Source organism: Rhinolophus hipposideros (genome assembly GCF_964194185.1).
Source record: "Rhinolophus hipposideros genome assembly, chromosome: 19".
In the NCBI taxonomy this organism is placed as follows: domain Eukaryota; kingdom Metazoa; phylum Chordata; class Mammalia; order Chiroptera; family Rhinolophidae; genus Rhinolophus; species Rhinolophus hipposideros.
The window spans coordinates 42,797,432-42,819,167 of record NC_138065.1 but is presented as its reverse complement, the minus strand read 5'-3'; the positions used below and the strand labels follow the sequence as shown (position 1 = coordinate 42,819,167).

Sequence of the window (21,736 nt, the reverse complement as noted above, 5' to 3'; positions counted from 1 at the left end):
CAGGGCTCAGGAAAATTCAATACTTCGCGCCAGGTTACAGAAAGGCAGAGCCAGTGTGCAGCTCCTGGCCTGTCTGCCTTGAAAACCCACACTGTACCCACAACGAGTCTGTCCTACATTATTCTGCTGTATGCCACATGGTATTAGAAAGCATCCTACCCTGGGACCCAGGCCCTCCATCTTCTCATTCTCTCTGCTACATTGGGGCCTATCCAAGAATTAGGAAGGTCACCCCGCATTGAAAGCAGGGCAGCCCTGAGAATGGAGGAGTTCAGAGACTCAATTTGAAGGAGTAGGTATTGTTCATGGAAAGTGCGATTGTGAAGCTGTGAGCCTCGGTTTCTCTACCTGGCAGGTACCTGTGGCTTTGGAATCAGACATGCTCTCTAAGCCTCACTTTTCTCATTCATAAAATGAAGGTAACAACAGCTGCCTTATAGCCTTAGATGCGCATTGGGTGTAGCCAATCAGGCAGTGTGCCCAAGGCACCTAAGACATCTAGTTGTGAGTAGGTGTTCATTAAATGTGGCTTCTCTCCCTGCACTCCTTCTCTCTCTTTACTGCATATCTCTCCCCACTCTCCTTGCCAACCCTACCACTCAATAGCTTATGAACGTACAAGGTATGACAATTAAGTTCGAGAACTCATCCTAGAAAAAGTGCTCCATACCCCATTGCTGAATATCACTACGGTCACCTTCAAAGTACTCCCCTTGGGAAGCTATGCACCAACACCAGCGCCTAATCAACCCTTCAAAGCAATTTTGAAACTCTTTCTGGAATGGCCATCAGAGCTGTCATCATATTACAGTTGATGTCCTGAATGTCATCAAAATGTCTTCCTTTGTCTTCGGGTAAAGAAAGAAGTCATTGGGGGCCAGATCAGGTGAGTAGGGAGGGTCTTCCAAAACAGTGATTTGTTTACTGGCTAAAAACTCCCTCACAGACCATGTGAGCTGGTGCATTGTCGTGATGCAAGAGCCATGAATTGTTGGAGAAAAGTTCAGGTCATCTAATGTTTTCACGCAGCCTTTTCAGCACTTCCAAATAGTAAACTTGATTAACTGTTTGTTCAGTTGGTACAAATTAATAATGAATAATCCCTCCGATATTAAAAAAGGTTAAGCAACATCGTTGCAACAAGTTCATGAGCTTAATTGTCAGACCTACCTCTAGGCTCCATGGGAGGAATAAATGAATTTGAATGAATGCCAAGGGCCGGGACCAGTATCGGGCACACATGGGAAGGACTCACTGATGTCAGTTGTGGGGGATGGGGGGTGCACTTCTGCAGGGCTCTGAGTCTCTTATGGGAGGTGCTGCCCACAGGCAAGCAGGTGACTTTGGGGAGACTCGTGTCCTGTTTCTTTTAAGGAATCTAGTCCAAGGCCTGCATTCACCTGAGCCCCGGAGATGGGCACATAGCCCACTCTCTCTATTAAGCAGAGTGTTATCTGGTTGGTGGATTTTCCAGGTCCTTTATTCCTCCTTCATTTCCTTCAGCTCACTCATTACTGCTTCCTTGTATTTTATTTCATTATGCCTCCTCAAAAGTTAGAGCAGAGAAAGGAGGGAATTAGGAAGTCCTAGTGTCAATCAGTAGCTGGTTAGAAAAGGCTCGATGGAGTTCATGGAGATTTTTGGCACATCTTTGATCTTTAGTCACGTAGGACGTCTCTGTGACTTATTGATAACTGAAAGTCAGAAGTGTATATTTACAGGATCACATGATACAATATGGATAATTTAAAAAGTTATAGTTGTGGAAAACCTTAGGTTAATATTACAAATAATTGTATTGTCTTGTAGGTGACAATGATTATCTCTCTTTTTTGGACTTTATAACGTTCTTAGCCACAAATCTCTTTCTTCTATGAGCTTTTTGAGTGACACCTTCAAAATCAAGGTCTTCAAATAGTGATGGACCTTCTTCCCAAGTGAGAAATTCCCAAATCAATAAAGGAGAAATAACACTTCCGGTTAGAAATAGGAAATGGAAGCCAAAGTTAGAATGAACTTGTACCTGAATGACAAGTTTTTAACCCTAAGTGACAATGTTGTGTAATGAAACATGTCTTTCCTCCATTTTTATTTTCTTCCCTGTTTTCTTTTCCTCCTCTTCCGGATGCTCCCATGACTGAATTCACTTGGCAGAACTATTTCCGAGACACCTGGAATATCTTTGACTTCATCACTGTGATCGGCAGTATCACGGAAATCATTCTGACAGACAGTAAGGTGAATGGCTCGTAGAGTCTTATCTTTCATCTTGGCTCTGAAGTAGCAGTAAAGAAACCCGCTGCACCTTCATTCCATTTTTAACTCATCAAACCAAATGTGTAGCCCTCCGGATGTTCGGAGTTGGCTTCTTCCCTCCTGAGCTTTCGCCAGAATGCGCCAACATTGGAGGCTGCTGGCTCTCGTGAATGCTTTGTTTCATTGGCATGACTCAAATAGCACACATCTCTGTGGATACGTGGAGTGAATAGAGGGTGCCAGAAGAGATCTGGTGTGCAAGGTGTTATGCTGGATTCTTGGAGAGACACAAAAGAGGCCCCGTGTCTGTGCCCTCAAAGTCATTAGACCTGAATCGTTCATCCCAAAGAAGACTTGGAGAGCTCATCACAATTCTCTGTGAATATTGGAGGGCTGTCATGGGTGGAAGGGATCATTAGATCTGCTCTGTTGGCATCTAAGTGCCAAGTTAGGGCCACAGACTAGGGATGTATGCAGTGTACCCTTCTGGGGAACTTCCATACCCTCCACCATGGGAATAGAAGGCAGGCCTGGGAAGGCTTAGCGACATGGTCCTCACTTGTCCATCAGTTGGGGATGGGGTTAAAAGCAAGACAGGATCCACGTCTACTTCCATGATCTGAACAAGGGATAAATACGCCAATACTAGTGCTTAAATTTTCTAAATAACTCTAATGTCACTAATTACATGTTTGTGCTTGTTCCATCAGCTAGTGAACACCAGTGGCTTCAACATGAGCTTTCTGAAGCTCTTTCGAGCCGCCCGCCTCATCAAGCTTCTGCGTCAGGGCTACACCATCCGTATTTTACTTTGGACCTTCGTGCAGTCCTTTAAGGTAAGAGGTACCAGCTCCTCCTCTCTGATGGTTGAGGTGGCCCTGTCATAGCAGGCAGCGCAGCCAGGTAACATGGCACCATCGCACAAGTCCCTTCACCTCTGGGACACTGAAGCTAGTAGACGTGGCATTTGTCAGAAGCATTCAGTATGTACGACCGTTCTTAGTTACAGCCCAGCTCGACTGGGCGGTGGTCAGCTCATGTCTGACTGGATTGAATCTCATTCTAGAAAAACATCTCAACTCGATAACTCAGTTATCTTGTGTGTCCACTGAGGCAGCGGGGCTTGTTTGATGGGATGTGCTCCCTCCCAAGGCATTCTGAAACACCCCGCGCCATCCTGTTCTTATAGAGCCAGCCACCTGGAGTCGCATGCCCTCTGCGTCTTCAGGGATGCGGCAGTGGCTTTATTCCACGTAACAGTTTTTCATAGGACTCCTTGAGTTGTGTTTTATAGCAAGATGACTCATACCTGTCCCACCACGTCTTCATCGGTGTGTGTCTCCTGAACCCCTGAGTGTACAGCATGCTAATTAATGGTCACCTCTGTGCCCTACCAACTAATAGGGTGTCTGGCAAGGTTAACACAGTGAGCTGCTTTTGAGCGATCACGTGGGAACGTACACAGGTGTACATGTGATCAATGTAAGTTAAAAATCAATACCCGAGGCCCACTTTACTGGCAGGCCCTTCCAGTAAAAGGAGTTTTCTAAGCATATTTCAATATCTTCAGGTTCCAGCGAATACCATAATTAGTTATTCGTAAGGTTCTGGGGACCTAAATGCTGTCCAAATGCTTACTGTTTTCCTCTTCCAAAAGAGGAGTGTTTAAAACGACTATGTTTTAAAAATAGACTTGATGATATTAAGTGATTCAAAGATGAGAAATCAAAGATTTGCCTTCTTTATTTTAATTATTTGTATTTTTAAATTACAAATTAGCATAAAGAAGTGAACTTGTGGTTTCTCATCATTTTGAAAGGGAGTTCAGCCCACGCCATCGTTACTGATTTACGTGTCCATCAGGGACTTGGCGTTTGAGATATGACACCAGTTCTAAGGCTTTTCAGGCCCCGCAGAGCGGCCTGGACACTTTTATCGTACCCAGAGTAATTGTTTGGTGTGAGAACTCCCACAGAGTCCTTTGGAAAACCATTTTTCCAAAGCTAAATGGCAGGGGAGACATCTGAAACCTTAGCAAGAATTTACCGTCTGAGTTTCCAGTGAATTCGGATTTAGAACTTCAAACCAGATGCTCTTAAAATCTTTTTTTAGAGGCCTGCCCAACAAGCTCCCGTTGTTCGCGAACCTCTTAAAAAAATATGTGTCAACCTGTCGTATCATCGTGAGTACCAGTTCTCTGTAAAAAGGGTTACTATTGAGGACAAAGGAAAAGCCTGTCAAAAACTGATGGCCATGTGGCTGGCTGATCCCAGTGAATACACAGAGAACTGTGAAAACAAGTGACTCTGTCTCCAGGTGACACTGTGATAGATAGGTGTTTCCTTTTTAGAACAGAGCTGGGCCACAGCTTAGAAGTCGTTTTCTTGATGTTGACACACAAAGGCTGGTGCTGGCCACACATTTTAAAAAGCATGATCACTGCCTGTCCCCACCCCAACCCCACCCCAGCTCTGAGCACCACCCAGTTCTCCACCCCTACTCAGGGACCCCTACTCAGTTCTTCCCTCTCTTCCCTTATTTTGTGTTGAAATTTATAACATGATAAAAAAAAGATCAGAAAGAATCTTTGGTCCTTTCCCTAAAGTTCTAGGGGTAAGGAGAGATGAGCTAGGGATTGGAGACATTGGGGTGCAGAAGGGAGAATAAGGGCAGGAGGTCAATATGGAAGGTAGTAAAAGGTAGCAGCGCCCCAGGTGGCAAGATACCTGCTCCCTTTCCGCAGAGGGAGCCTTCACAGGGCCCCTCAAAATGCAGCCATTGTGCCCACAGGTCTGGCAAGTCAGCACTTCATTGGAGAGGGGCTCTCCCACCAACTTTCAGCTGTGTTTTCATGTTACCCTTCACCCAAGTTGCAGAAGTCTCCCAGGGCTCTTCATTCAGTTAGCTCTGTTGATAAGCTTTGCCCTGCTCATGCAGTCTGAAAGCCTTTAATTGATCCCCTGGGAGCCGTGCTGTCCACACTCAAGATACGGTAGCGACACACAATTGTACTGTCTTCCTGGGAGCTTTCTGCATGGTAAAGAAGAGGGACTTCCATGTCAGCACCAAGATGACCCCAAAAATACAATGCCCACCCTGTCCCCAAAACCAAACTGTCCTATGTGTGTGTCCTCCCCCAACCCCCAAGAGCAGTTTCCTGCCTTACCTCTCTGTTCCTTGCCCGCCTCACCATCATAATTGAAACGTTATCTCAAAGCGGCGGTTAGCTTGCACAGTACAGGATTTTGTGCCGCCTGGCTTCGTGGCAGGGTGCGGTGGTAGCTAACACTTAAAAGATATTGGGGCTATTGCATGACTCATAGTGAAATGTCAGCAGGCTTAAACACTGGGAAAAGGTGTTTTATCAGAAGATGAAGGAGCTTTCTAAGAACTGACAAACAAAATGAGACCCCATTTGCTTTGCTTACAGATTCTCCGCATGGGCTTCACATTGAGTGAGGGCGTGGGAGGGGGCAATACGGGGATTCAAGAGACAAAGCTGGATGCTTGCTGTGTAATTTGCATCATGATTGCCCAGGTTATTAATATTCCGCATGCAAAGTGGGATGAGTCCCAGGCCCAGGAAATTTTCCCAGTTCTCCCTGGAGATCTGGGCCACACTTCTGGGTGAGGGAATATTCTTGGCAGAAAGTAAAGTACAAGCCACTCTGTAGCCAACAGCATACATATCTGTCAGAGGACGTGGACGTCTGCACCCCAAACCAGAGCTGCCCCAGGAAACAGTCCTAGGAATGTCTGTATAAGTCAGCCTCAGGGCAAGAGTTCCTGTGCTGCCCATGAGGGCAGGTGGTCGAACCTGGGAGCTGTCTGCCTTTGAATTCACGGTCATATCTCTGCTTTCCTTCCAGGCCCTCCCCTATGTCTGCCTTTTGATCGCCATGCTTTTCTTCATCTATGCCATCATTGGGATGCAGGTGAGCTGGTCCATCAGGGGCCTGGTTGGGGACAGTTGTTGCCCAAATGATCTCTGGCTCAACAGCGTGAGCAAACAGGACTGAGGGTGCTTTAAAGAACCCTTCTTGCCCAGGGGCTCGCTCCCAGGATCTTGTTGCAATGTGACCTTGGCACTTGCCCATGTGCCGGGCTCCCCAAGGCAGGTCGCCCAGATGCTATTCACGGGCTTCCTGTGAGATTATTAGACTATGGGGCTGACCGATGCCAAGCTGGACTTCTGTGGGCGTGGCCACAGAACTACAGCAAAGATGGCGCCATTGTTCTTAACCAGAGGGGTCGCCCATGAGACTAAGTAGTGGGCAAGGTTTATTACGATCTGTTGTTTGGAATCTCTCATATTTGAACTTGGTCTGAAAAAAGTCATATAGTTGTTCTCCTGTATAAGGCAACACTAAATGTATCCGAGTTCATCTTGAATGGCTGAGAATTATGCCCTAAGATGCACCATTGGGAACAACTTGTAGAGTTCCTGGCAGCATGCCCAATTCTAGGAAGACCCAAAAGCCACATTCCAGTGAATTTCCAGTGTATGTCCCAAAGTCAGTTACTGTAAGGGCCATGCAGCTTGCCGGACAGTTGAGTTACCACAGCCTTTCCAGTTTTGGAATTGGGAAGTGGATCAGGTTCCCACCTTGAATGTTTATGCAGGTAGCCAGAGGGCCACTGAGCAGAAGAGGCCAAAAGATCTTTCAAAGGCAACTGTCATTTGTGGTGGGTGGGCTCCTACTGAAAACAGCCAGCAGTATAGCCCACGAACCCACCCAGTCAGATACAGAGGCTTTCTGCTTGTTTAGGGGAGGCTGACTTTCTGACTTGGAGATAAAGGAGAGTAAACCCCAGCCTAGAATTAGGCAAGTGGAAGTCAGGCAGTTTGGCCACCTTTGGACTGCCAGCTGTCTTCTGAATGGTACCTGCCGTCTGGAGCCATTGGACACAGCTCCCAGGCTGGCTGCGTCAGCAGCCCTTTCCATAAATAGCATCTCCGAAAGTCTCTTCTTTTGCTCTTTTGCCTGTACTTCTTCTAATCCCATTACTAGGTAGTTTATTCGCCAAAAATACAGTAGAATGTCAAGTGTCAAAAGGTGTGACTTGGTTGAGAAGAAATGCGTTCTCCTTCACAGAGGACATTTCAGGAGAGATTGAATGACGATGTCTGAGTGTGTTGAAAGCTGAATCCCAGCCAAAGTTTTAAGATTGGCTTGGTGACTTCTATGAAGTGCCTTCTAGCTCTCAAACATTTGATTCTAGAATTAAAATGTTCTCGAACAGCCCACTGAAACATGATTAAGTTTTTTTGTGCTTATGCATTTTTGCTTTTTAATTTTCAAGCACAATAAACTAGAATTACACCATCTCCAGTATTAACTTGTTACTAATAATACGGAAAATGATGATAAAGCTGTTCGCCATAACTTGAATTCCTGAGTGTGCCAGACACTGTGCTAGATGGATACTCTTACCCCTTCCCCTCCTCTCTCTCTCTCTCTCTCTCTCTCTCTCTCTCTCTCTCTCTCTCTCTCTCTCTCTCTCTCTCTCTCTCAGCTTTTAACTAGAAAGATTGCATCTCATAGTTATAACAAATCAGAGGGATCCATGCAAACAGAAAGGCAAAGGGGCAGTAGACAAAGCACTGGAAAGCTATAAATAACCGCAAGATGTTATCTATGAGAACTGTTATTCTGAACTTTCAGAGTCATCTTGGAAGAAGAGAGCTTGGCAGAGGAATCTGCAGATTTGGAAGGAAGGAGTAACTTGCTGAGTATGGAAAAGAGCCCTGGGCCCCAGGTCCTTAGAGGTGAGGCTTTCAGCCTCAGCTCTGCCACTGATCAGCTGTGCAAGCTTGGGCAAAGTCACTGAACCTCTGTGGGCCTTAGCACCCTCACCAGTACAATAGAGGAGTTGGATAGATAGCTTCATGGGTCCTTTCTAGTTCTCAAGTTCTGTGAGTGCCAGTGAAGATGGATTTAAACCTATGCTTTCAGTAAATTTTCTGATGGACCTCATTATCCCTTCTTTCTCTTCTATACCCTTTTGATGTGTGAGAGATTTTGGTTTGTGACAAGCGCTAAGTACAAAGCTAAAAAAAAAAAAGTGAAAAACATTTAAAGACCACCTTCACAATAAATATACATTTTGGGCTTGAAAATTATCTTAGAGTATATTCAATATAGCTTCAGTTTCTTTGGCTCTTCCATACATACCTCATGCAAAATCACAGGGCCCTCCAGCTAGTTCATGATTGAATAAGGTGTTTGAGAAAATCATAATGAGGACAACTAATGATGGCTTCAAGCGTGTCCTAGGGAGAAAAAAACACTGGAAGTTTTGTGTATGTGATGAATCAGGGATAGATCGTGGATTCTGAACCAAGAGGATGAAAATCAAGAGATGTGAACACAGGTAAGGCTATATGCCAGTTTCCTTGTGGGGTGTCCAGAACTAGATTTGATCATTTGGGATTATTTTCAATGCTACTGTTGGTCTGTTTGGAGCCCATCTAGTATCTGCTGAACACATCTCACAGGTTCCTTCTTATCTTCCTCCCTAGTGCTGCGTAGCTCCGCCCTCTTCTTTCTCCCTGAGAAACAAGTAGTGCTTGGGTTTTGAAAAACGTTAGGAACAAATTCCCAAAGCAGGTGTCAGTGGGAGTTATTTGAACAAAATAACTGGAGGCAGAGATTGTTCCTCAGTTGCACATTCTGAAAACTGTTAGGGGGAAAACTGTGTTCCATTTAGCATATATTAAATAAACTGAAACATGTTAAAGATAGGCTGAAAGTTGTCTCAAATGGCTGGAAAAGTGATTTGTACGCCTTCAGCTGTACAAACAGGGACTCCTGAGACTAGATCCTGATACCGGAAACATGGACGGGGACGAAAGTGCGTACGTTAGGCACCCTTCTCATCTAAAGAGACTCTGGCTCTACCTTGGCTCCAGGCGGCACTGCAACTGAGAGCTCATCATTAGTCACTGTCTGTGGATGAAGATCTCTGGGTTTTCCCTCTTTCTTCATGTGAATTTGCGTGGTGACCCCATTCTGAGCCCAGCGACTAATAGCAGATTGGTAAATTCACGCTCTAGCCAGAGCTGCCCAAATCCGTTTTCTTTTTCCTTTTCCAAGCACCCAGCCGCCCTGACTGTCATCATCCCGCTGGCCCGGACTTTTTGTGGGTACATTCATTCTCAGGGACTCTAGCTCACAGACATATCGACCTTCTCAAATGTGATGCTCTGGACAGGAACACATCCAGAGAAGCCAGACATGGCCTTTTCTGACCTAACTTCCTTGCAAATTCCAGGCCAGCATCTTCCCAAGCCATAAATCACATCTGTAAACACAGACATCCCGTTACTACCTGGGACAGGAAGAGGCGGGGAGCTTCTTCCCTGGCTCTGGTTATGGGGTGATGTCTTTGACAGACGGCTTGAGTACCATGGAGACAGGTACCATGGAAATAAGAAGGCCAGCCTAGGTGTGGGAGGAGCTACCTGCAGGCAGCATAACGGGCAAAGATCTTGCCTTCTGTGGTCCTCTTGGCTTCACTGGACACTCTGACTCCTGCACATCAGGCCAGAGCACAGGCTCCAGCAGACTCTCGGGGTTTGCGTCATTTGCTTCAGTGTCAGGAGGAGCCGTGCCCGTGGACTTGGGCAACCCTGCAGGTACATCTAATATCCATACGCTGGACGCACGTCACAGCTCAGTAATGCTCGTGGCTTCCTGTTGTTTTTTCTCCTCAAGGTGTTTGGAAACATAAAATTGGATGAGGAGAGTCACATCAACCGGCACAACAACTTCCGGAGTTTCTTTGGGTCCCTCATGCTCCTCTTCAGGTACCGGGATGCCTAACTGTACTTGTAGCTGGAGTCCTCCTGCCGAGGGAAGCAGAGTCGGTGTGCCCCTCCTCCCCTTCCCTTTGTCTCTTTATGCTGTTTCTTCTGCTCCTGTTGGGGTGTACAGTGGAGTGGGGGCGGAGGTGCAGTGCCTCCGCAAAACTGACCAGACGACAGTAGAGCCTTTCTGACTCAAATTAACTTGTAGTTAATTTGCAAACTGCCACTTCAACACGTTCTCCTGGGCTCTGAGAGGGAGAAGGAGGGGGTAGTTTTTTGAAGAGCAAACTCCATTTAAGGGCTGAAAGCTTGGCTGGCCGGGTTTATGTGGGGACTTTGAGAGTCCCACCACTATCAGCAGAGAGTCTTCGAAAAACAGAGGAGCAGTGGGGAAGGTGGCAGAACCCAAGGCAGACCTCATTGGCACTCGCCATCTCTGGATGGAAAGCGCTAGAGGGAGGCTAAGTGGCTACAGAGGGAACCTTCTGGGCCCATGACGAGAGAAAGGGGAAGAGAAGACAGGACACGCAGACCTGCTCCTACTAACCAACATGTCCTTTGGACTCAGGAGTGCCACGGGTGAGGCCTGGCAGGAGATAATGCTGTCGTGCCTCGGGGAGAAAGGCTGTGAGCCAGACACCACGGCCCCATCAGGGCAGAACGAGAACGAGCGCTGTGGCACCGATCTGGCCTACGTTTACTTTGTCTCCTTCATCTTCTTCTGCTCCTTCTTGGTGAGTAATACGGTGTTCTTTGCTCGAGAGGTGGCCCATCCCATCCCGACTCACCTCTGTGACAAACAGTCAAGACATGTTTCCTTCAGCGTCTGTTCACACATGCCCTACAGCCCATGGTGAGAAACCGGATTTCCTCAGGAGAGCACTTAGCGCCAGCGTACTCCTGGGTGGGTGATCTTCCATGGTTGAGAGAAGACTTTTCTGCTTCTCTGGAAGGGTTGCTATGAGAAGGGATGGTGAGTGGAGTAGAGGTCAGTGAACAGAACATTGAACTTCATGTGGAGTCCTAGTGTAACACTAGTGTACACTGGGTCCTGTTGTGACCTAGTGTAACTCCTTCCTCTTCTGTACCTCAGGTGTTTCATAAGTGGGGCCAAGAATATCTTCTCTCTCTTTTGGGGACTTCTGAACTGTTTAAGAAAGGAACCTTGAATATATAAGGCGATAGCGTTAATAAGAGTACAGTGATGACAGTATATAACAGAATAGATACTCTTCTCTCCTACGTCGTTACGTTTGATGACAGTTGGCCAGCTTGGTAGACATGAAAGGATGTGATTGCTTTGCATACTAGTAAATATTGAGTAGTCTCTGTGGACACACCCATTTATAAAACAGTGAGAAGCCCTAGGTGCCACCTTACTTAGTCCCTTTGGGAGAAAGCAGGAATCAGCACCCAGGAATCTATCCTGCATAATCAGACAAGTGGTGATAAACAGAATAATGGACGAGGAGCTACCACATTAATAAAAGCGTCTGTCTGGTGTTTCTGGCCACCCTGACATCCCTCAGCTCAGTTTTACCGCTGATGCCACTGGCTGGACAAAGATCTAAAAGTAAAGGAATGCCACTGAAAAGGGGGTCAGTTTCATGGCTGCCCATCGAAAAGTGAGTTGTCTCAGATCCAGGCATTTCTACCTCTTTAAAGTGATCCCGAGGGGACGTGCCATGTGTCCAGCTCTCGGGTGTGGGGAGGTGGCTTGCAAATGGACTGTTAAGGGTGACCGCCCGGCTAAGGGAGCAGAGATGAACCACCTGGAGACTCGGGGGGTCCACACAGTGCTGTTCCACCTGTGGCCAAGACACCTTCCCCTTTGTGGCTTCTATAAAACCGGAGGGAAGAGGACGTGATAATCAGAGTATTTTTTTGCATGGTGAGCGGATTCATGTGGTTCCATACACTGCCTTCTCATGGGTGTGGAAGGTTTCTAAATGAAAACAAAACTATCCTATTTAGAAATATGGAAACAGAATGTATACTGAAAATAACTGAAAGGCAATTTAGAATGGTACGAACTGGAGTTTTAAGTTTATTCATTCACATGTTCAGCCCATTTTTATGGAGTGGCTCTTGAAGGCTCATTCTGAGCGAGGGCCCGGGGATAAAGCTGTCAGTGAGGCACAGTCCCTTCATCAACCTGCAGTCACAGGGTGAAAGACATACACGTGTCACAGCGCTTACCGACAGCTGTGAGATGGAGCATATGGAAGGGCCTGTAGAACGTCTCAGTTTCATCCTACATGGTTTAAGTGTTTAATACTAAATATTTAAAAGAAACCAAAGCTATAACTGGAAAATTAATTAAAGACTTAAATATACTTTTAGAATTTTGAACTGGAGGGTGCTGCATAATTCACATTAATGTTATTTTTAAAGAGACTATATTCAGTCTGAGGTGATCTGCTTTCGTATCTCAGCCCTACGTGAGATTGACCTTGAATGAGTCCCACAGCTTCTCAACTCAAACAGCCATTCTAGAAAGACTGACTGATGCGCTGTGACGTGCCAGGCCATGTGCTTGGAACAAAGACTACAGATGGGTGTAGGAAGCACTGTGTCCTTGAAGGGCTGCCTCCCAAAACGTTAGCAGGAGCGTTCAAACAAATCATAGGTGTGAGTGTGCACACGACACTGTAAGAGACGATGCATGTAAAGCAATAATAATACTAAGTTTTTGTTCCCATTAATACTAGGTACCGAGAAAGGAGTATAACAGAAATGTGTGGCCTCATGGACAACCCTTTGTAACCCATGTAGTGACTGAATGTATTCACTGTGGCTCCAGTCCCAGCAACAGAAAGAAAGGCCCGTGCTAGGGTCAGGCTGAGCCTCCTGAGACACAACTCCCTGAAGAAAGCGGCTTAACCGAGGGATGTTTATTTCCCCTGAACACTGGAAGTCTGTGAAGTCTGGAGGAAGGAGCATAGGCTCGTGGTGGCTCCACAGAATGGTTAGCACCCAGACACCGTCCGTCTTTCTCCACCATGACCTCCAGGGAGTGACCTTCATCCTCATGAGGCTAGACTTCCAGGCATCCACAGACATTGTAGGCAGAGGGAGGAAAGGAGAGAAGGAGGGAGGGAGGAAGGAAGACTGGCTACTAGGATGCTGCCAGCAGTCTCTCTATAGTGTAGAGAAGACTCCAGCCAGGTCCTTCCCGCAGACTTCCTCCTTACCTGGCTACCCCGCCTGCATATCTGGCACCTCCATCCACCAGTCACTTAATCTGGGAGTCATCCACAGAGACTCTTATTTCATGCCCACAACCCATTGGTCACTTGCAAGGGACAGCCTGGCCACATCTGGCCGAAGTAGAAAGGGATTTATAGGCACATGGTGATGAAGGGTCCTGGGGCAGGACAGCCTGAAGGGGGCTTGACCTGGGGCTCCGATGACATCCTCAGGACCAGGTGTCTTTCCTATTTGTAGCTCTCTTTTTCTAGACTCTTCCATGTGAACTCTTTTCTCAAACACCCCAGCCTGTGGCTCCAGGACAATTGCAGCAGCCGCTCTAGACCTCGGTCCTCACTCATTCAAGACCAACAGGGAGGAACGACTCTTGTCTAGAAGACTCAGTACCATTTATCAGCCTTGATTGGATCACCAGTCACGCTGGTCCAGGGGAATGGGATCCAATGATTGGTTGAGTTCTGGGTCACGGGTGGTGCCCCCTTAAACCATATTAACTAGGAATAGGCAAGGGATAGGTCCCCAAGGTAGCAGAAGTATGGTCAGTGGGTGCTGGAGAGCCAGGAAACAACCAAACCGTGCTGTCCACTGTGGTCATCTAGTCCTGCCAATTCTCCCTCCTTTAACTCCTCTGTTCATGCTACTGTCCTGCCACTGCCGTGGGTTAGGGGCACAGTGACACCCTCCACACAGCTGCCCAGGATTCTTTCTGAGTGCAAATTTCCCTCAGTCTCTCTCCTGGTTTAACCCCTTTTAGTGGTTCCTGTTGCCTACTCCATCATCTAGCCCCGAGGTTGGCAAACTGTAGCCCACAGGCCAAACCCACTTTGCCACCTGTTTTTGTAAGGCCCGTGAGCTAACAATGGTCTTTGCATTCTTCAGTGGTTCAGAAAGAAATCAAAATAAATATTTCAGGACGTGAAAATTACATGAAATTCAAATCCACACTTCTTTCTGTTTCCCACCGTAACGTAACCTGCATAGGGTGCTTTCAGGGATTTTTTTTTATTTTTAATCTGTAACATTGGTATGTTTCAACGTGTCACAGTCTATACTAAATACTAAATCAGTCTTTAAGAATATTTGAGTAACAACATCTAGGGAGTGTCCGCTGTGTTTAAGCAATGTGCTAGGCATGGAAATACATCTCTGGATAAGAACTTTCTTACCCACCTTCCCTAACACTGGATCTCTGTTGGGAATACAGTGGGTAGACAATAAATGTTGTCGCACAAGTAAGTGGAAGAACAAGATCTCAGGATCCACGCAAGAGTCGTGAATAGCTTCAAGTGGTCACACAGCTGGCCGCACGTGTGGTCAGCTCTGACACAGCTCATCAGATCTCTTGGTGGCTCCTTTGGTGGAGCCAGGCTGGGGCAGGGAGGCTGGCAGGCAGGGTTGGTGTCAGGCTTTGACTTCCTCTACCTTTGAGCATCTTGTGGCTGCTGCTCCTTCTGCTCCGATAAGTTAAATGGAACAGGAAGTGAAAGTCAGAAGCGAATGTGGCGTGCTTTGCAGGTAGACAGTGGCATAGAAAAGTGAAACGACGCTTGCACAATGAGACGTGTTGTACTTTAATGAAGATGTGCTGCATTCACTGGTGTCAGCTGGGCTTTCCTTAGGGCCTTCGGCCCTGAGGCCTGGTTTTCTGCTTCAGGTTTCCCCTAACTCCTTTCCTCCCACCTCGTCCTCCAGATGCTGAACCTGTTTGTGGCCGTCATCATGGACAACTTTGAGTACCTGACGCGGGACTCGTCCATCCTGGGGCCGCACCACCTGGATGAGTTTGTCCGCGTCTGGGCAGAATATGACAGAGCTGCATGGTGAGTAGGCCTCTGGGCCAGCCCAGCGGGGCCTGTATCAGGCCTCTCGAGTTCCAAGGAAGAGGGTGGCATCGGAGCCCCCAAAATGCTTGCCTGTGACACATGAAAAGGAGATTCTTCTTGCTTGTAGCCCATGGAGGAGGCCAGGTCCTCAGCTTGGCTCTGGTATCAAAGACTTAGCTTCTTTATATTCCTTTCCCCTCTTGTTCCTTCTATGACAGGCTTTCCCTTTCTTTGCCAATCTCATCACACAGCCCACACCTCAGAGTGTTTGGGTTCAATCCCCAGAGGAGCTTCCAATAATCTCTGTCTTGTTTTCCTGCCCAATGGCTTGGTGGAGTCACCGGGGGTGGGGAGGGTGGGGGCTACAAGCATTTTCTGGGCCAGTTGGACATCTGGCCACCGTGGTCAGTGACAATAGTGTTTTGTGTCTCTCATCCCTTTCAAAAGGTACAGTTTGAGATAACTCTGAAATTATATAAAAACTCAAGTAAGTTGTTCTTCCAACTGATCCCTTAAACACTTGTGGATTTTTATAGTGTGCAACTAAGTTAAATGTCAGGAATGTGTGGGGATAACCCCCCAGGTCTTGTCCACTGTCCAATAGTTCTCAAGTGATGTTGTGCCCTCTGGGCTTTAGAGCAGGGGTTGGCAACCCTCTGAAAACCTGTAAGAAGTGCTATCCTTCATGGGAATGGGCCACGTTGCTTCCACCTGGAACCCCTTCGTAATCTGAGACTCTTCCCAAATTTATTCTTCTCTGAGGCTGTTGAACTTGGGTTACTGCTTTATGGGTTAGAACTGTGAATCAGAAGTCCCCTTCCCCTCAGGAATTAGTAATGACTTAGAGTAATGACACAGAGTTCTCTACATCCATTCCTGTTACGATGGCTGAGCAATGGCTTTTATTCTCTGGGCTTCCTTTCCAGTAGACAGGCTGCTTAGGAGCACTGGGTGGTACGTTAGAGGGACTTCAGCCAGGCCTGCACCTGTCAGCTCCATGACCTGGCACAAGTCATTTAACCACTCAGCTTCCTCCTCTGTAAAATGGTGATAATGATACCTACTAACCTTGAAGGCTGGTGGTGAGGATTGTATTCAATCACGTAGGTAACTGTTACTATAATTGACAATCACCATATGGGAAAGCAACTGGAAAGTATGCAGAATCGGTCTGGAAAACATGGATGGCCATGGGATTGGGAACCTGAGAGGAGAAACCAACTGCAAGCAAAGGAGTTCCATGCTCACCCAGCCTCATGCAGGCGTCTTTGGCTCTCAGAAGCCCCAGCTTGCTGTGGCTTCACATTATCTTGGGACCCAAATGCCATGTGCATTAAACATGCCTTCCCCTCCCCGACCCCCACCCGCCCAACACACACACTCATTCTGGCTGCTGGGAAGAAACAATTCCGTGAGGACTACTCCTGAGACTTACATACATGAGCTTTGAAGAGAGCAAAAAGGAAAAGGAGAAGCTCTGCTGTCCACTTTGAAATTCATAGTGTAACTTGTTCTGGTTAGAGTTTCACTGGCCTCCTTTATGAGATGAAGGGGGGGAAACTAACAAAGATACAGTGAGCCAGCGTCTTCACAAAGAAGACTGATCCAGGTTGCAGAGACCATCAGCCTATAGACAGCAGTTCCTACCCACCAATGTCCCGATCTCAGTAAGAAAACATAATCGAACAAATGGTTAAAGTACCTCCTCCAAGAGTTAAGCGGCGGGTAAGTACTGATGAGCTGCTATTTGGAAGAACAGGAGTAATCCACACCAGAATTAAGAAAAGGCTAGAAGGAGTGAAGCTGGGGTGAAGTCCTAGTCTCCCATGGCTGCTGGTGAGGATGGTGCTCAGAGATGAAGATGTGTGCTTATCGTTTCCGGTGGACATTCTGGTTCAGACCAGAATGTGTCTAGATCCTTGGCTATTGCTTCCTTGTCCTGACCCCTGACGGACACCATGCATCAGCCACTGAAAATGAATCAATTGTTAATTCTGTCCTTTCCACGGGAAGCCAGAACTCCCCAGTGGGAAAGGGGGTTGGTACGATAGGTCTCCTTGTTTCTGGAACTCTGACTGCTTCACACCCAGCTGCCTGTGAGCTGGGCAGTGGGAGCGGACCTGGGGAGAGGACCGCTCTCTGGACACAGATCCCCACAGGCCCCGTCCAGTGGAGAAGAGCTTGCCCAAGTCTCATCTCAGGAAATTTCTGCCGCAAAGAGAAGCACAGCCCTTTGCAAATTTCCTGATGCCAACTGTGCTCCTTGCTAATTAGCCTAATGGGAAATTTGTCTCTCGCTGTCTGCAGAGAGACGCTGACTCCCCACTGCCGCCCGACAAGCAGGTCTGAGGAGCGGACTCTGGTCTGTGTCTGCAAACAAGAAACAGTGCTGCCGTCCATTTCACGGCAGCCTGGCATCCGCTCCTGACAGCGGGCAGAGCATTTGTGAATCGGCAGTTCTTTGAGGCCTAGCTCGAGCTGGGGTCTACTTTTCTACATCTGGCCAGGTGTGGGCCAGATAGGTATCTTGGGGTGCTCTTGTCATGCAGCAGTCCCCTTGGGCTCTGGAAGGGCTCGACTGCCTTGGAATATTGGGGACACTGTCGTTTGCAGGGTGAGCCCTCTCTACTGTTCTTCGCCTCCTTGGAGTAGCTTTGCCAGGCCTCAGGGAAGAAGCTGACCTTCCTCTTCCAGCCATGCCCTTCATGGCTAAGCTGTCACTTCTTTCCCGCCTTCTCTGAGTGTCCTATTAACCCACTTCTGCTTCCTTTACAGTGGCAGGATCCCGTATAAGGATATGTACAAATTAGTGCGGGTGATCTCGCCGCCTCTGGGCCTGGGAGAGAACTGCCCCTACAGGGTGGCTTGCAAGGTTTGCCTCGCAGTCCCCAGCTGCGACTGGCGGCGGGATGCAACGCGGAATCCCTCCTCTGTTCTGCTCCACCACCACTGTGCCACATGAGGGAACCTTCATGCTGCTTTCCTTTGAGTTTAAAGAGGTCCCAACCCTCCCAGAACCAGCAGCTGTCACGTAGGAAGAAGGGCACGTTTTGGGGGGAGGACAGAAGAGTGAAGGACACAACCATAAAGGCCGATTTGACTTCTCGTACTTTCTTCACAGGCACACACTCACCCCTGCATCTGCACACACATTCTCTTTCCCCACTCCACCTTAATCTACAGATAGAACCGAAGGGACCCCTCCCTCCTCCAGAGATGACAGAAATCTTTCATCCCGGAAAGAGCTCTGGTTTCCCTTCGCTGGAGACAGACAAGCTTCCTGTCAGCAAAACAGCGTCATCGTTCCATAAATCATGTAGCAAAGTGTGATTCTCGTCACGCCTTCCCTCTGCCTGCCCTCCAGCTCCTGGATAGTTTGGCCAGAAGCGATTATAAAAGCTATAGGAAGGAAAGGTGGGAAAAACAAGTTAGAATTAGGGCAAGAGGTGAGAGTAGGTAAGAAAGCCTAGCTTTGGTGCGTATGGAGCATTTCATAGCTCCGAGGGGTTAGGGAGGTCACAGTGGAGGACAGAGGGCCCCTGAGCAGATTTCTCACCTCAGGGTCCTGCCATATATTGTGCAGGGAGCCCAGGGGCCTGTTATAACTGCCGAGTCACTGCTTGGTTGTGAGACCTAGGACACTTTCAGAGGCACACAGGACCTCCCTCTCCAACTGGGCCAGTCCCTGGGAACTCTGACATCCCAGTGGTTCTGCCAAGCCGCCATCCAAGGCCAAGCCCCCTAGAGAAGGAAGCCTCTCCTGGGGCTGCAGAGGGAAGCGTGGGCCCGGCAGCTGGAAGAAGACTTAGGCCCAGGAAGATGCCGGCCTAGGCTGGCTTGAGATGGAGACGCAGTGATTCCCATTCGCGGGAGGCTGAACAGCTGCCTCTGCTGAGACTCTTTAAACTTGACCCTGGTGAAACCTGCAGCCGCATGACGGGAGAGCTGGGGAGGGCAGCATGGCATGCAAGACGCTCTTCCTCCTCCTGGCTTTGTTTCTCTATCCCCAGCATGCCATCGCCCAGGGGCATGCTGAGAAGTAAAGAGCTGTGTCCTCCACAGAGCCAGGTGGAAGCAACGGGTCCACTGATAAGCAGCCACAGCCCACCACTCACATCGCCGCCTGCTGCACACGGCACAGAGGGGGATACGCGGCGTTCTGCCTGTGGGCGCAGAGCAGGAGAAAGGCCTGACTTCCAGGCCGGCGCCTGGAAGTTCTACCCCATGGCCGGAGCGCCGTCTATCCGGTTTATACCAGTCGCACACAGCCCTGGGAATGGAGCACACGCTTGTGTTGTACGGGGGCCATGGCCTGAACAGAGAAGTAGGGGAATGCCAGCTCAGGAGAAGGCAGGCGAGTCCCCGTGACAGAGCAAGCGAGAGTCAGAGGGACCACACAGGGGATTCCACCAGCGTTCTCGGGTCTGTGTGAGGCTGATATAAATCCACACCAGGATGGAGTCCCCTGTAGGATTTGCCTTGATTAACGGGTTTCCTGTTCTTTTCCTGTTTGTCCATTTTTGTTTTGTTTTTTCCTCTCCTGTTTTCCGTATGATTTTGTTTGTTTTGTTTTTGCTCTCTGGGAATGCCTGTTCTCCTCTCCTACCTGTCTGCATCCTTCTCCCCACTCCCCTTTCCTCTCCCTGCCCCCCGACCCCCATCCCCATTTACCGGCCCCCCCATGAGCAGTGGCCGCATCCATTACACTGAGATGTATGAAATGCTGACTCTCATGTCACCGCCGCTAGGCCTCGGCAAGAGATGTCCCTCCAAAGTGGCATATAAGGTAGACCACCCCTTCCTTTGTTCTGGGCTAGAGACCAGCAGAAAGTGGGATCCAGCTGTGGGGAGGCCAGAACCCGGGGAGGAAGCCGGGTTGGGGAGGTGGAGGAGGGAACGAAGGAAAAAGGAAATGACGAAGCTGAAGGTCAGGAAGGTTCATGGAAGGATGACGTCCTGAAAAGATGCAAAGGATGGTTTGCAATATGACTCCCGCGCGGGGTTTTTTCTGTGTCATTCTGTGTTTAACGACAAGTGTGTGGCTTCTTGTGAGTGGTTACCAGAAAGGAAGTGTTAAGTAGCGTGTTTGCTTTTTGAGGAGGCAGAGTGGTGGCCTGCAGTATAGGGTATGTGGGCAAGAGGGGAGCCTAACAGCAAAACAGTTATCAGAGTTATTAAAAAAAAAAAAACTGAAAAAAAAAACCTCCAATCAGATAAGTTAAGGAAATAATGCAAAAATTCTTCTAACATGGTTCAAGAAGAAATTTTTAAGAGAGAAGAAAACTCTTAACAAATTTCTTCCGTGACATAGGAAGGAATTCTGGCATGGTTCCTTCTAGGTAACAGAAAAACAGAGGAACATGACTTCTATCCCATGACAAGTGATAAAGGACACAGCTCCCTTGCCCGGTGGGCCCAGCTACCCAGTTCTCTTGGCAATACAAGGGGAAGGGTGACGATGGGCCCATGGGGCATTCAGGATTTAGATTTCCCTTCTCGGCATGACGGAGTTATGGGACCTGGCCCTGAGTGATGGGTGGATTCCCCTGGTTTGCAAAGGGAAGCATTGTCCATTGGGAGTCACCTGCCACTCAGGTGCTCATAGCTTTGGGGCCTGCATTTTTTCCTCTATAATTAGTAATACAGTGGTACCTCGGTTTTCAAACGTCACCGTTGATGAACATTTCGGTTTACGAACACCGTAAATACTATGGATCTATAGTATTATTAGATAGTAAAATTCATGTTAAATTTGCAGTTTTAGGGGTTGACTGTCAAGGTCTGGAACGGATTAATCCATTTTGCTTTACTTTCTATGGGGAGACCGTGCTTCGGTTTTCGAATGTTTCAGAACTTGAACGGTCTTCCACAACGGATTATGTTTGAAAACCGAGGTACCCCTGTAGTTACTGTTAATTCCCCTTTGGTGTTCAGACGGCCCCAGAACTCTGGAGCTCTTTCATTCACCTAGCAATCCACTCCAACAATGTCGCCACTTCTCTAGAAACTTAAGGAAGTGGGAGAGAGATGGAACTGGCTAAAGACACCATGTCTGTAGGGATCACGTTAGACAAGATGTTCCAGGGGAGTCTCGGAGATCCTGCCTTAGGAAGAGACCCATCCTTCCCTGCTGGGCTGGTGTTTCTGCCAGAGGACCTTCTGCTCCCTCCAAGTTGTAAAGCTCCAGACAGCATCTCATTGGAACAGCCCCGTTAGGAGCCCTCCTACACGGCTTAGGGGCTGGCATCCTTTTTGCTCACGACGACCACATCCAAGAGCACCAGATGGTGGCATGTGGCCCTGAGTTCTTTGAGTTCCTGGGATGAAGCTTGGGAACAGGAGTGTGGGAGCTGGAGGAAAAGTTAAAGAATTCCAAAAGCAAGATACTCTCTGGAAAGTGGATTTGGCCATTTCAGTTTGATCCCTTCCTTTGGGTGAGGGGAACAAGGCCTGCCCACTCTGCTCCTGCCTTGGTCACCTTGTCTCATTCTTGCTTCTCTGCTCCTCCAGCCTCCTCACCTCCACCCTGTTTGCATGCTCCCCTTTTCCATCCTGCTCCACCTCATCCATCGGAGACGTTGGACTTTTATGCATGTTCCATCATGTGCTGGCAAATTTCATCCTCTAAAGACTCAAA

The 21,736-nt window shown here is 48.1% G+C and overlaps 1 protein-coding gene across 1 annotated transcript in view; it reads left to right on the top strand.

Moving 5' to 3' along the window:
* CACNA1E (calcium voltage-gated channel subunit alpha1 E) overlaps nucleotides 1-21,736 on the top strand; it is a 425,092-nt gene that overhangs the window by 380,991 nt on the left and 22,365 nt on the right. The window contains exons 35-41 of the mRNA XM_081024587.1: nucleotides 2,155-2,238; nucleotides 2,967-3,092; nucleotides 6,126-6,191; nucleotides 9,975-10,066; nucleotides 10,635-10,800; nucleotides 14,969-15,096; nucleotides 19,789-19,885. Of these exons, the coding sequence (XP_080880713.1) occupies nucleotides 2,155-2,238; nucleotides 2,967-3,092; nucleotides 6,126-6,191; nucleotides 9,975-10,066; nucleotides 10,635-10,800; nucleotides 14,969-15,096; nucleotides 19,789-19,885 (759 nt within the window). The remainder of the gene's footprint in view (nucleotides 1-2,154; nucleotides 2,239-2,966; nucleotides 3,093-6,125; nucleotides 6,192-9,974; nucleotides 10,067-10,634; nucleotides 10,801-14,968; nucleotides 15,097-19,788; nucleotides 19,886-21,736) is intronic.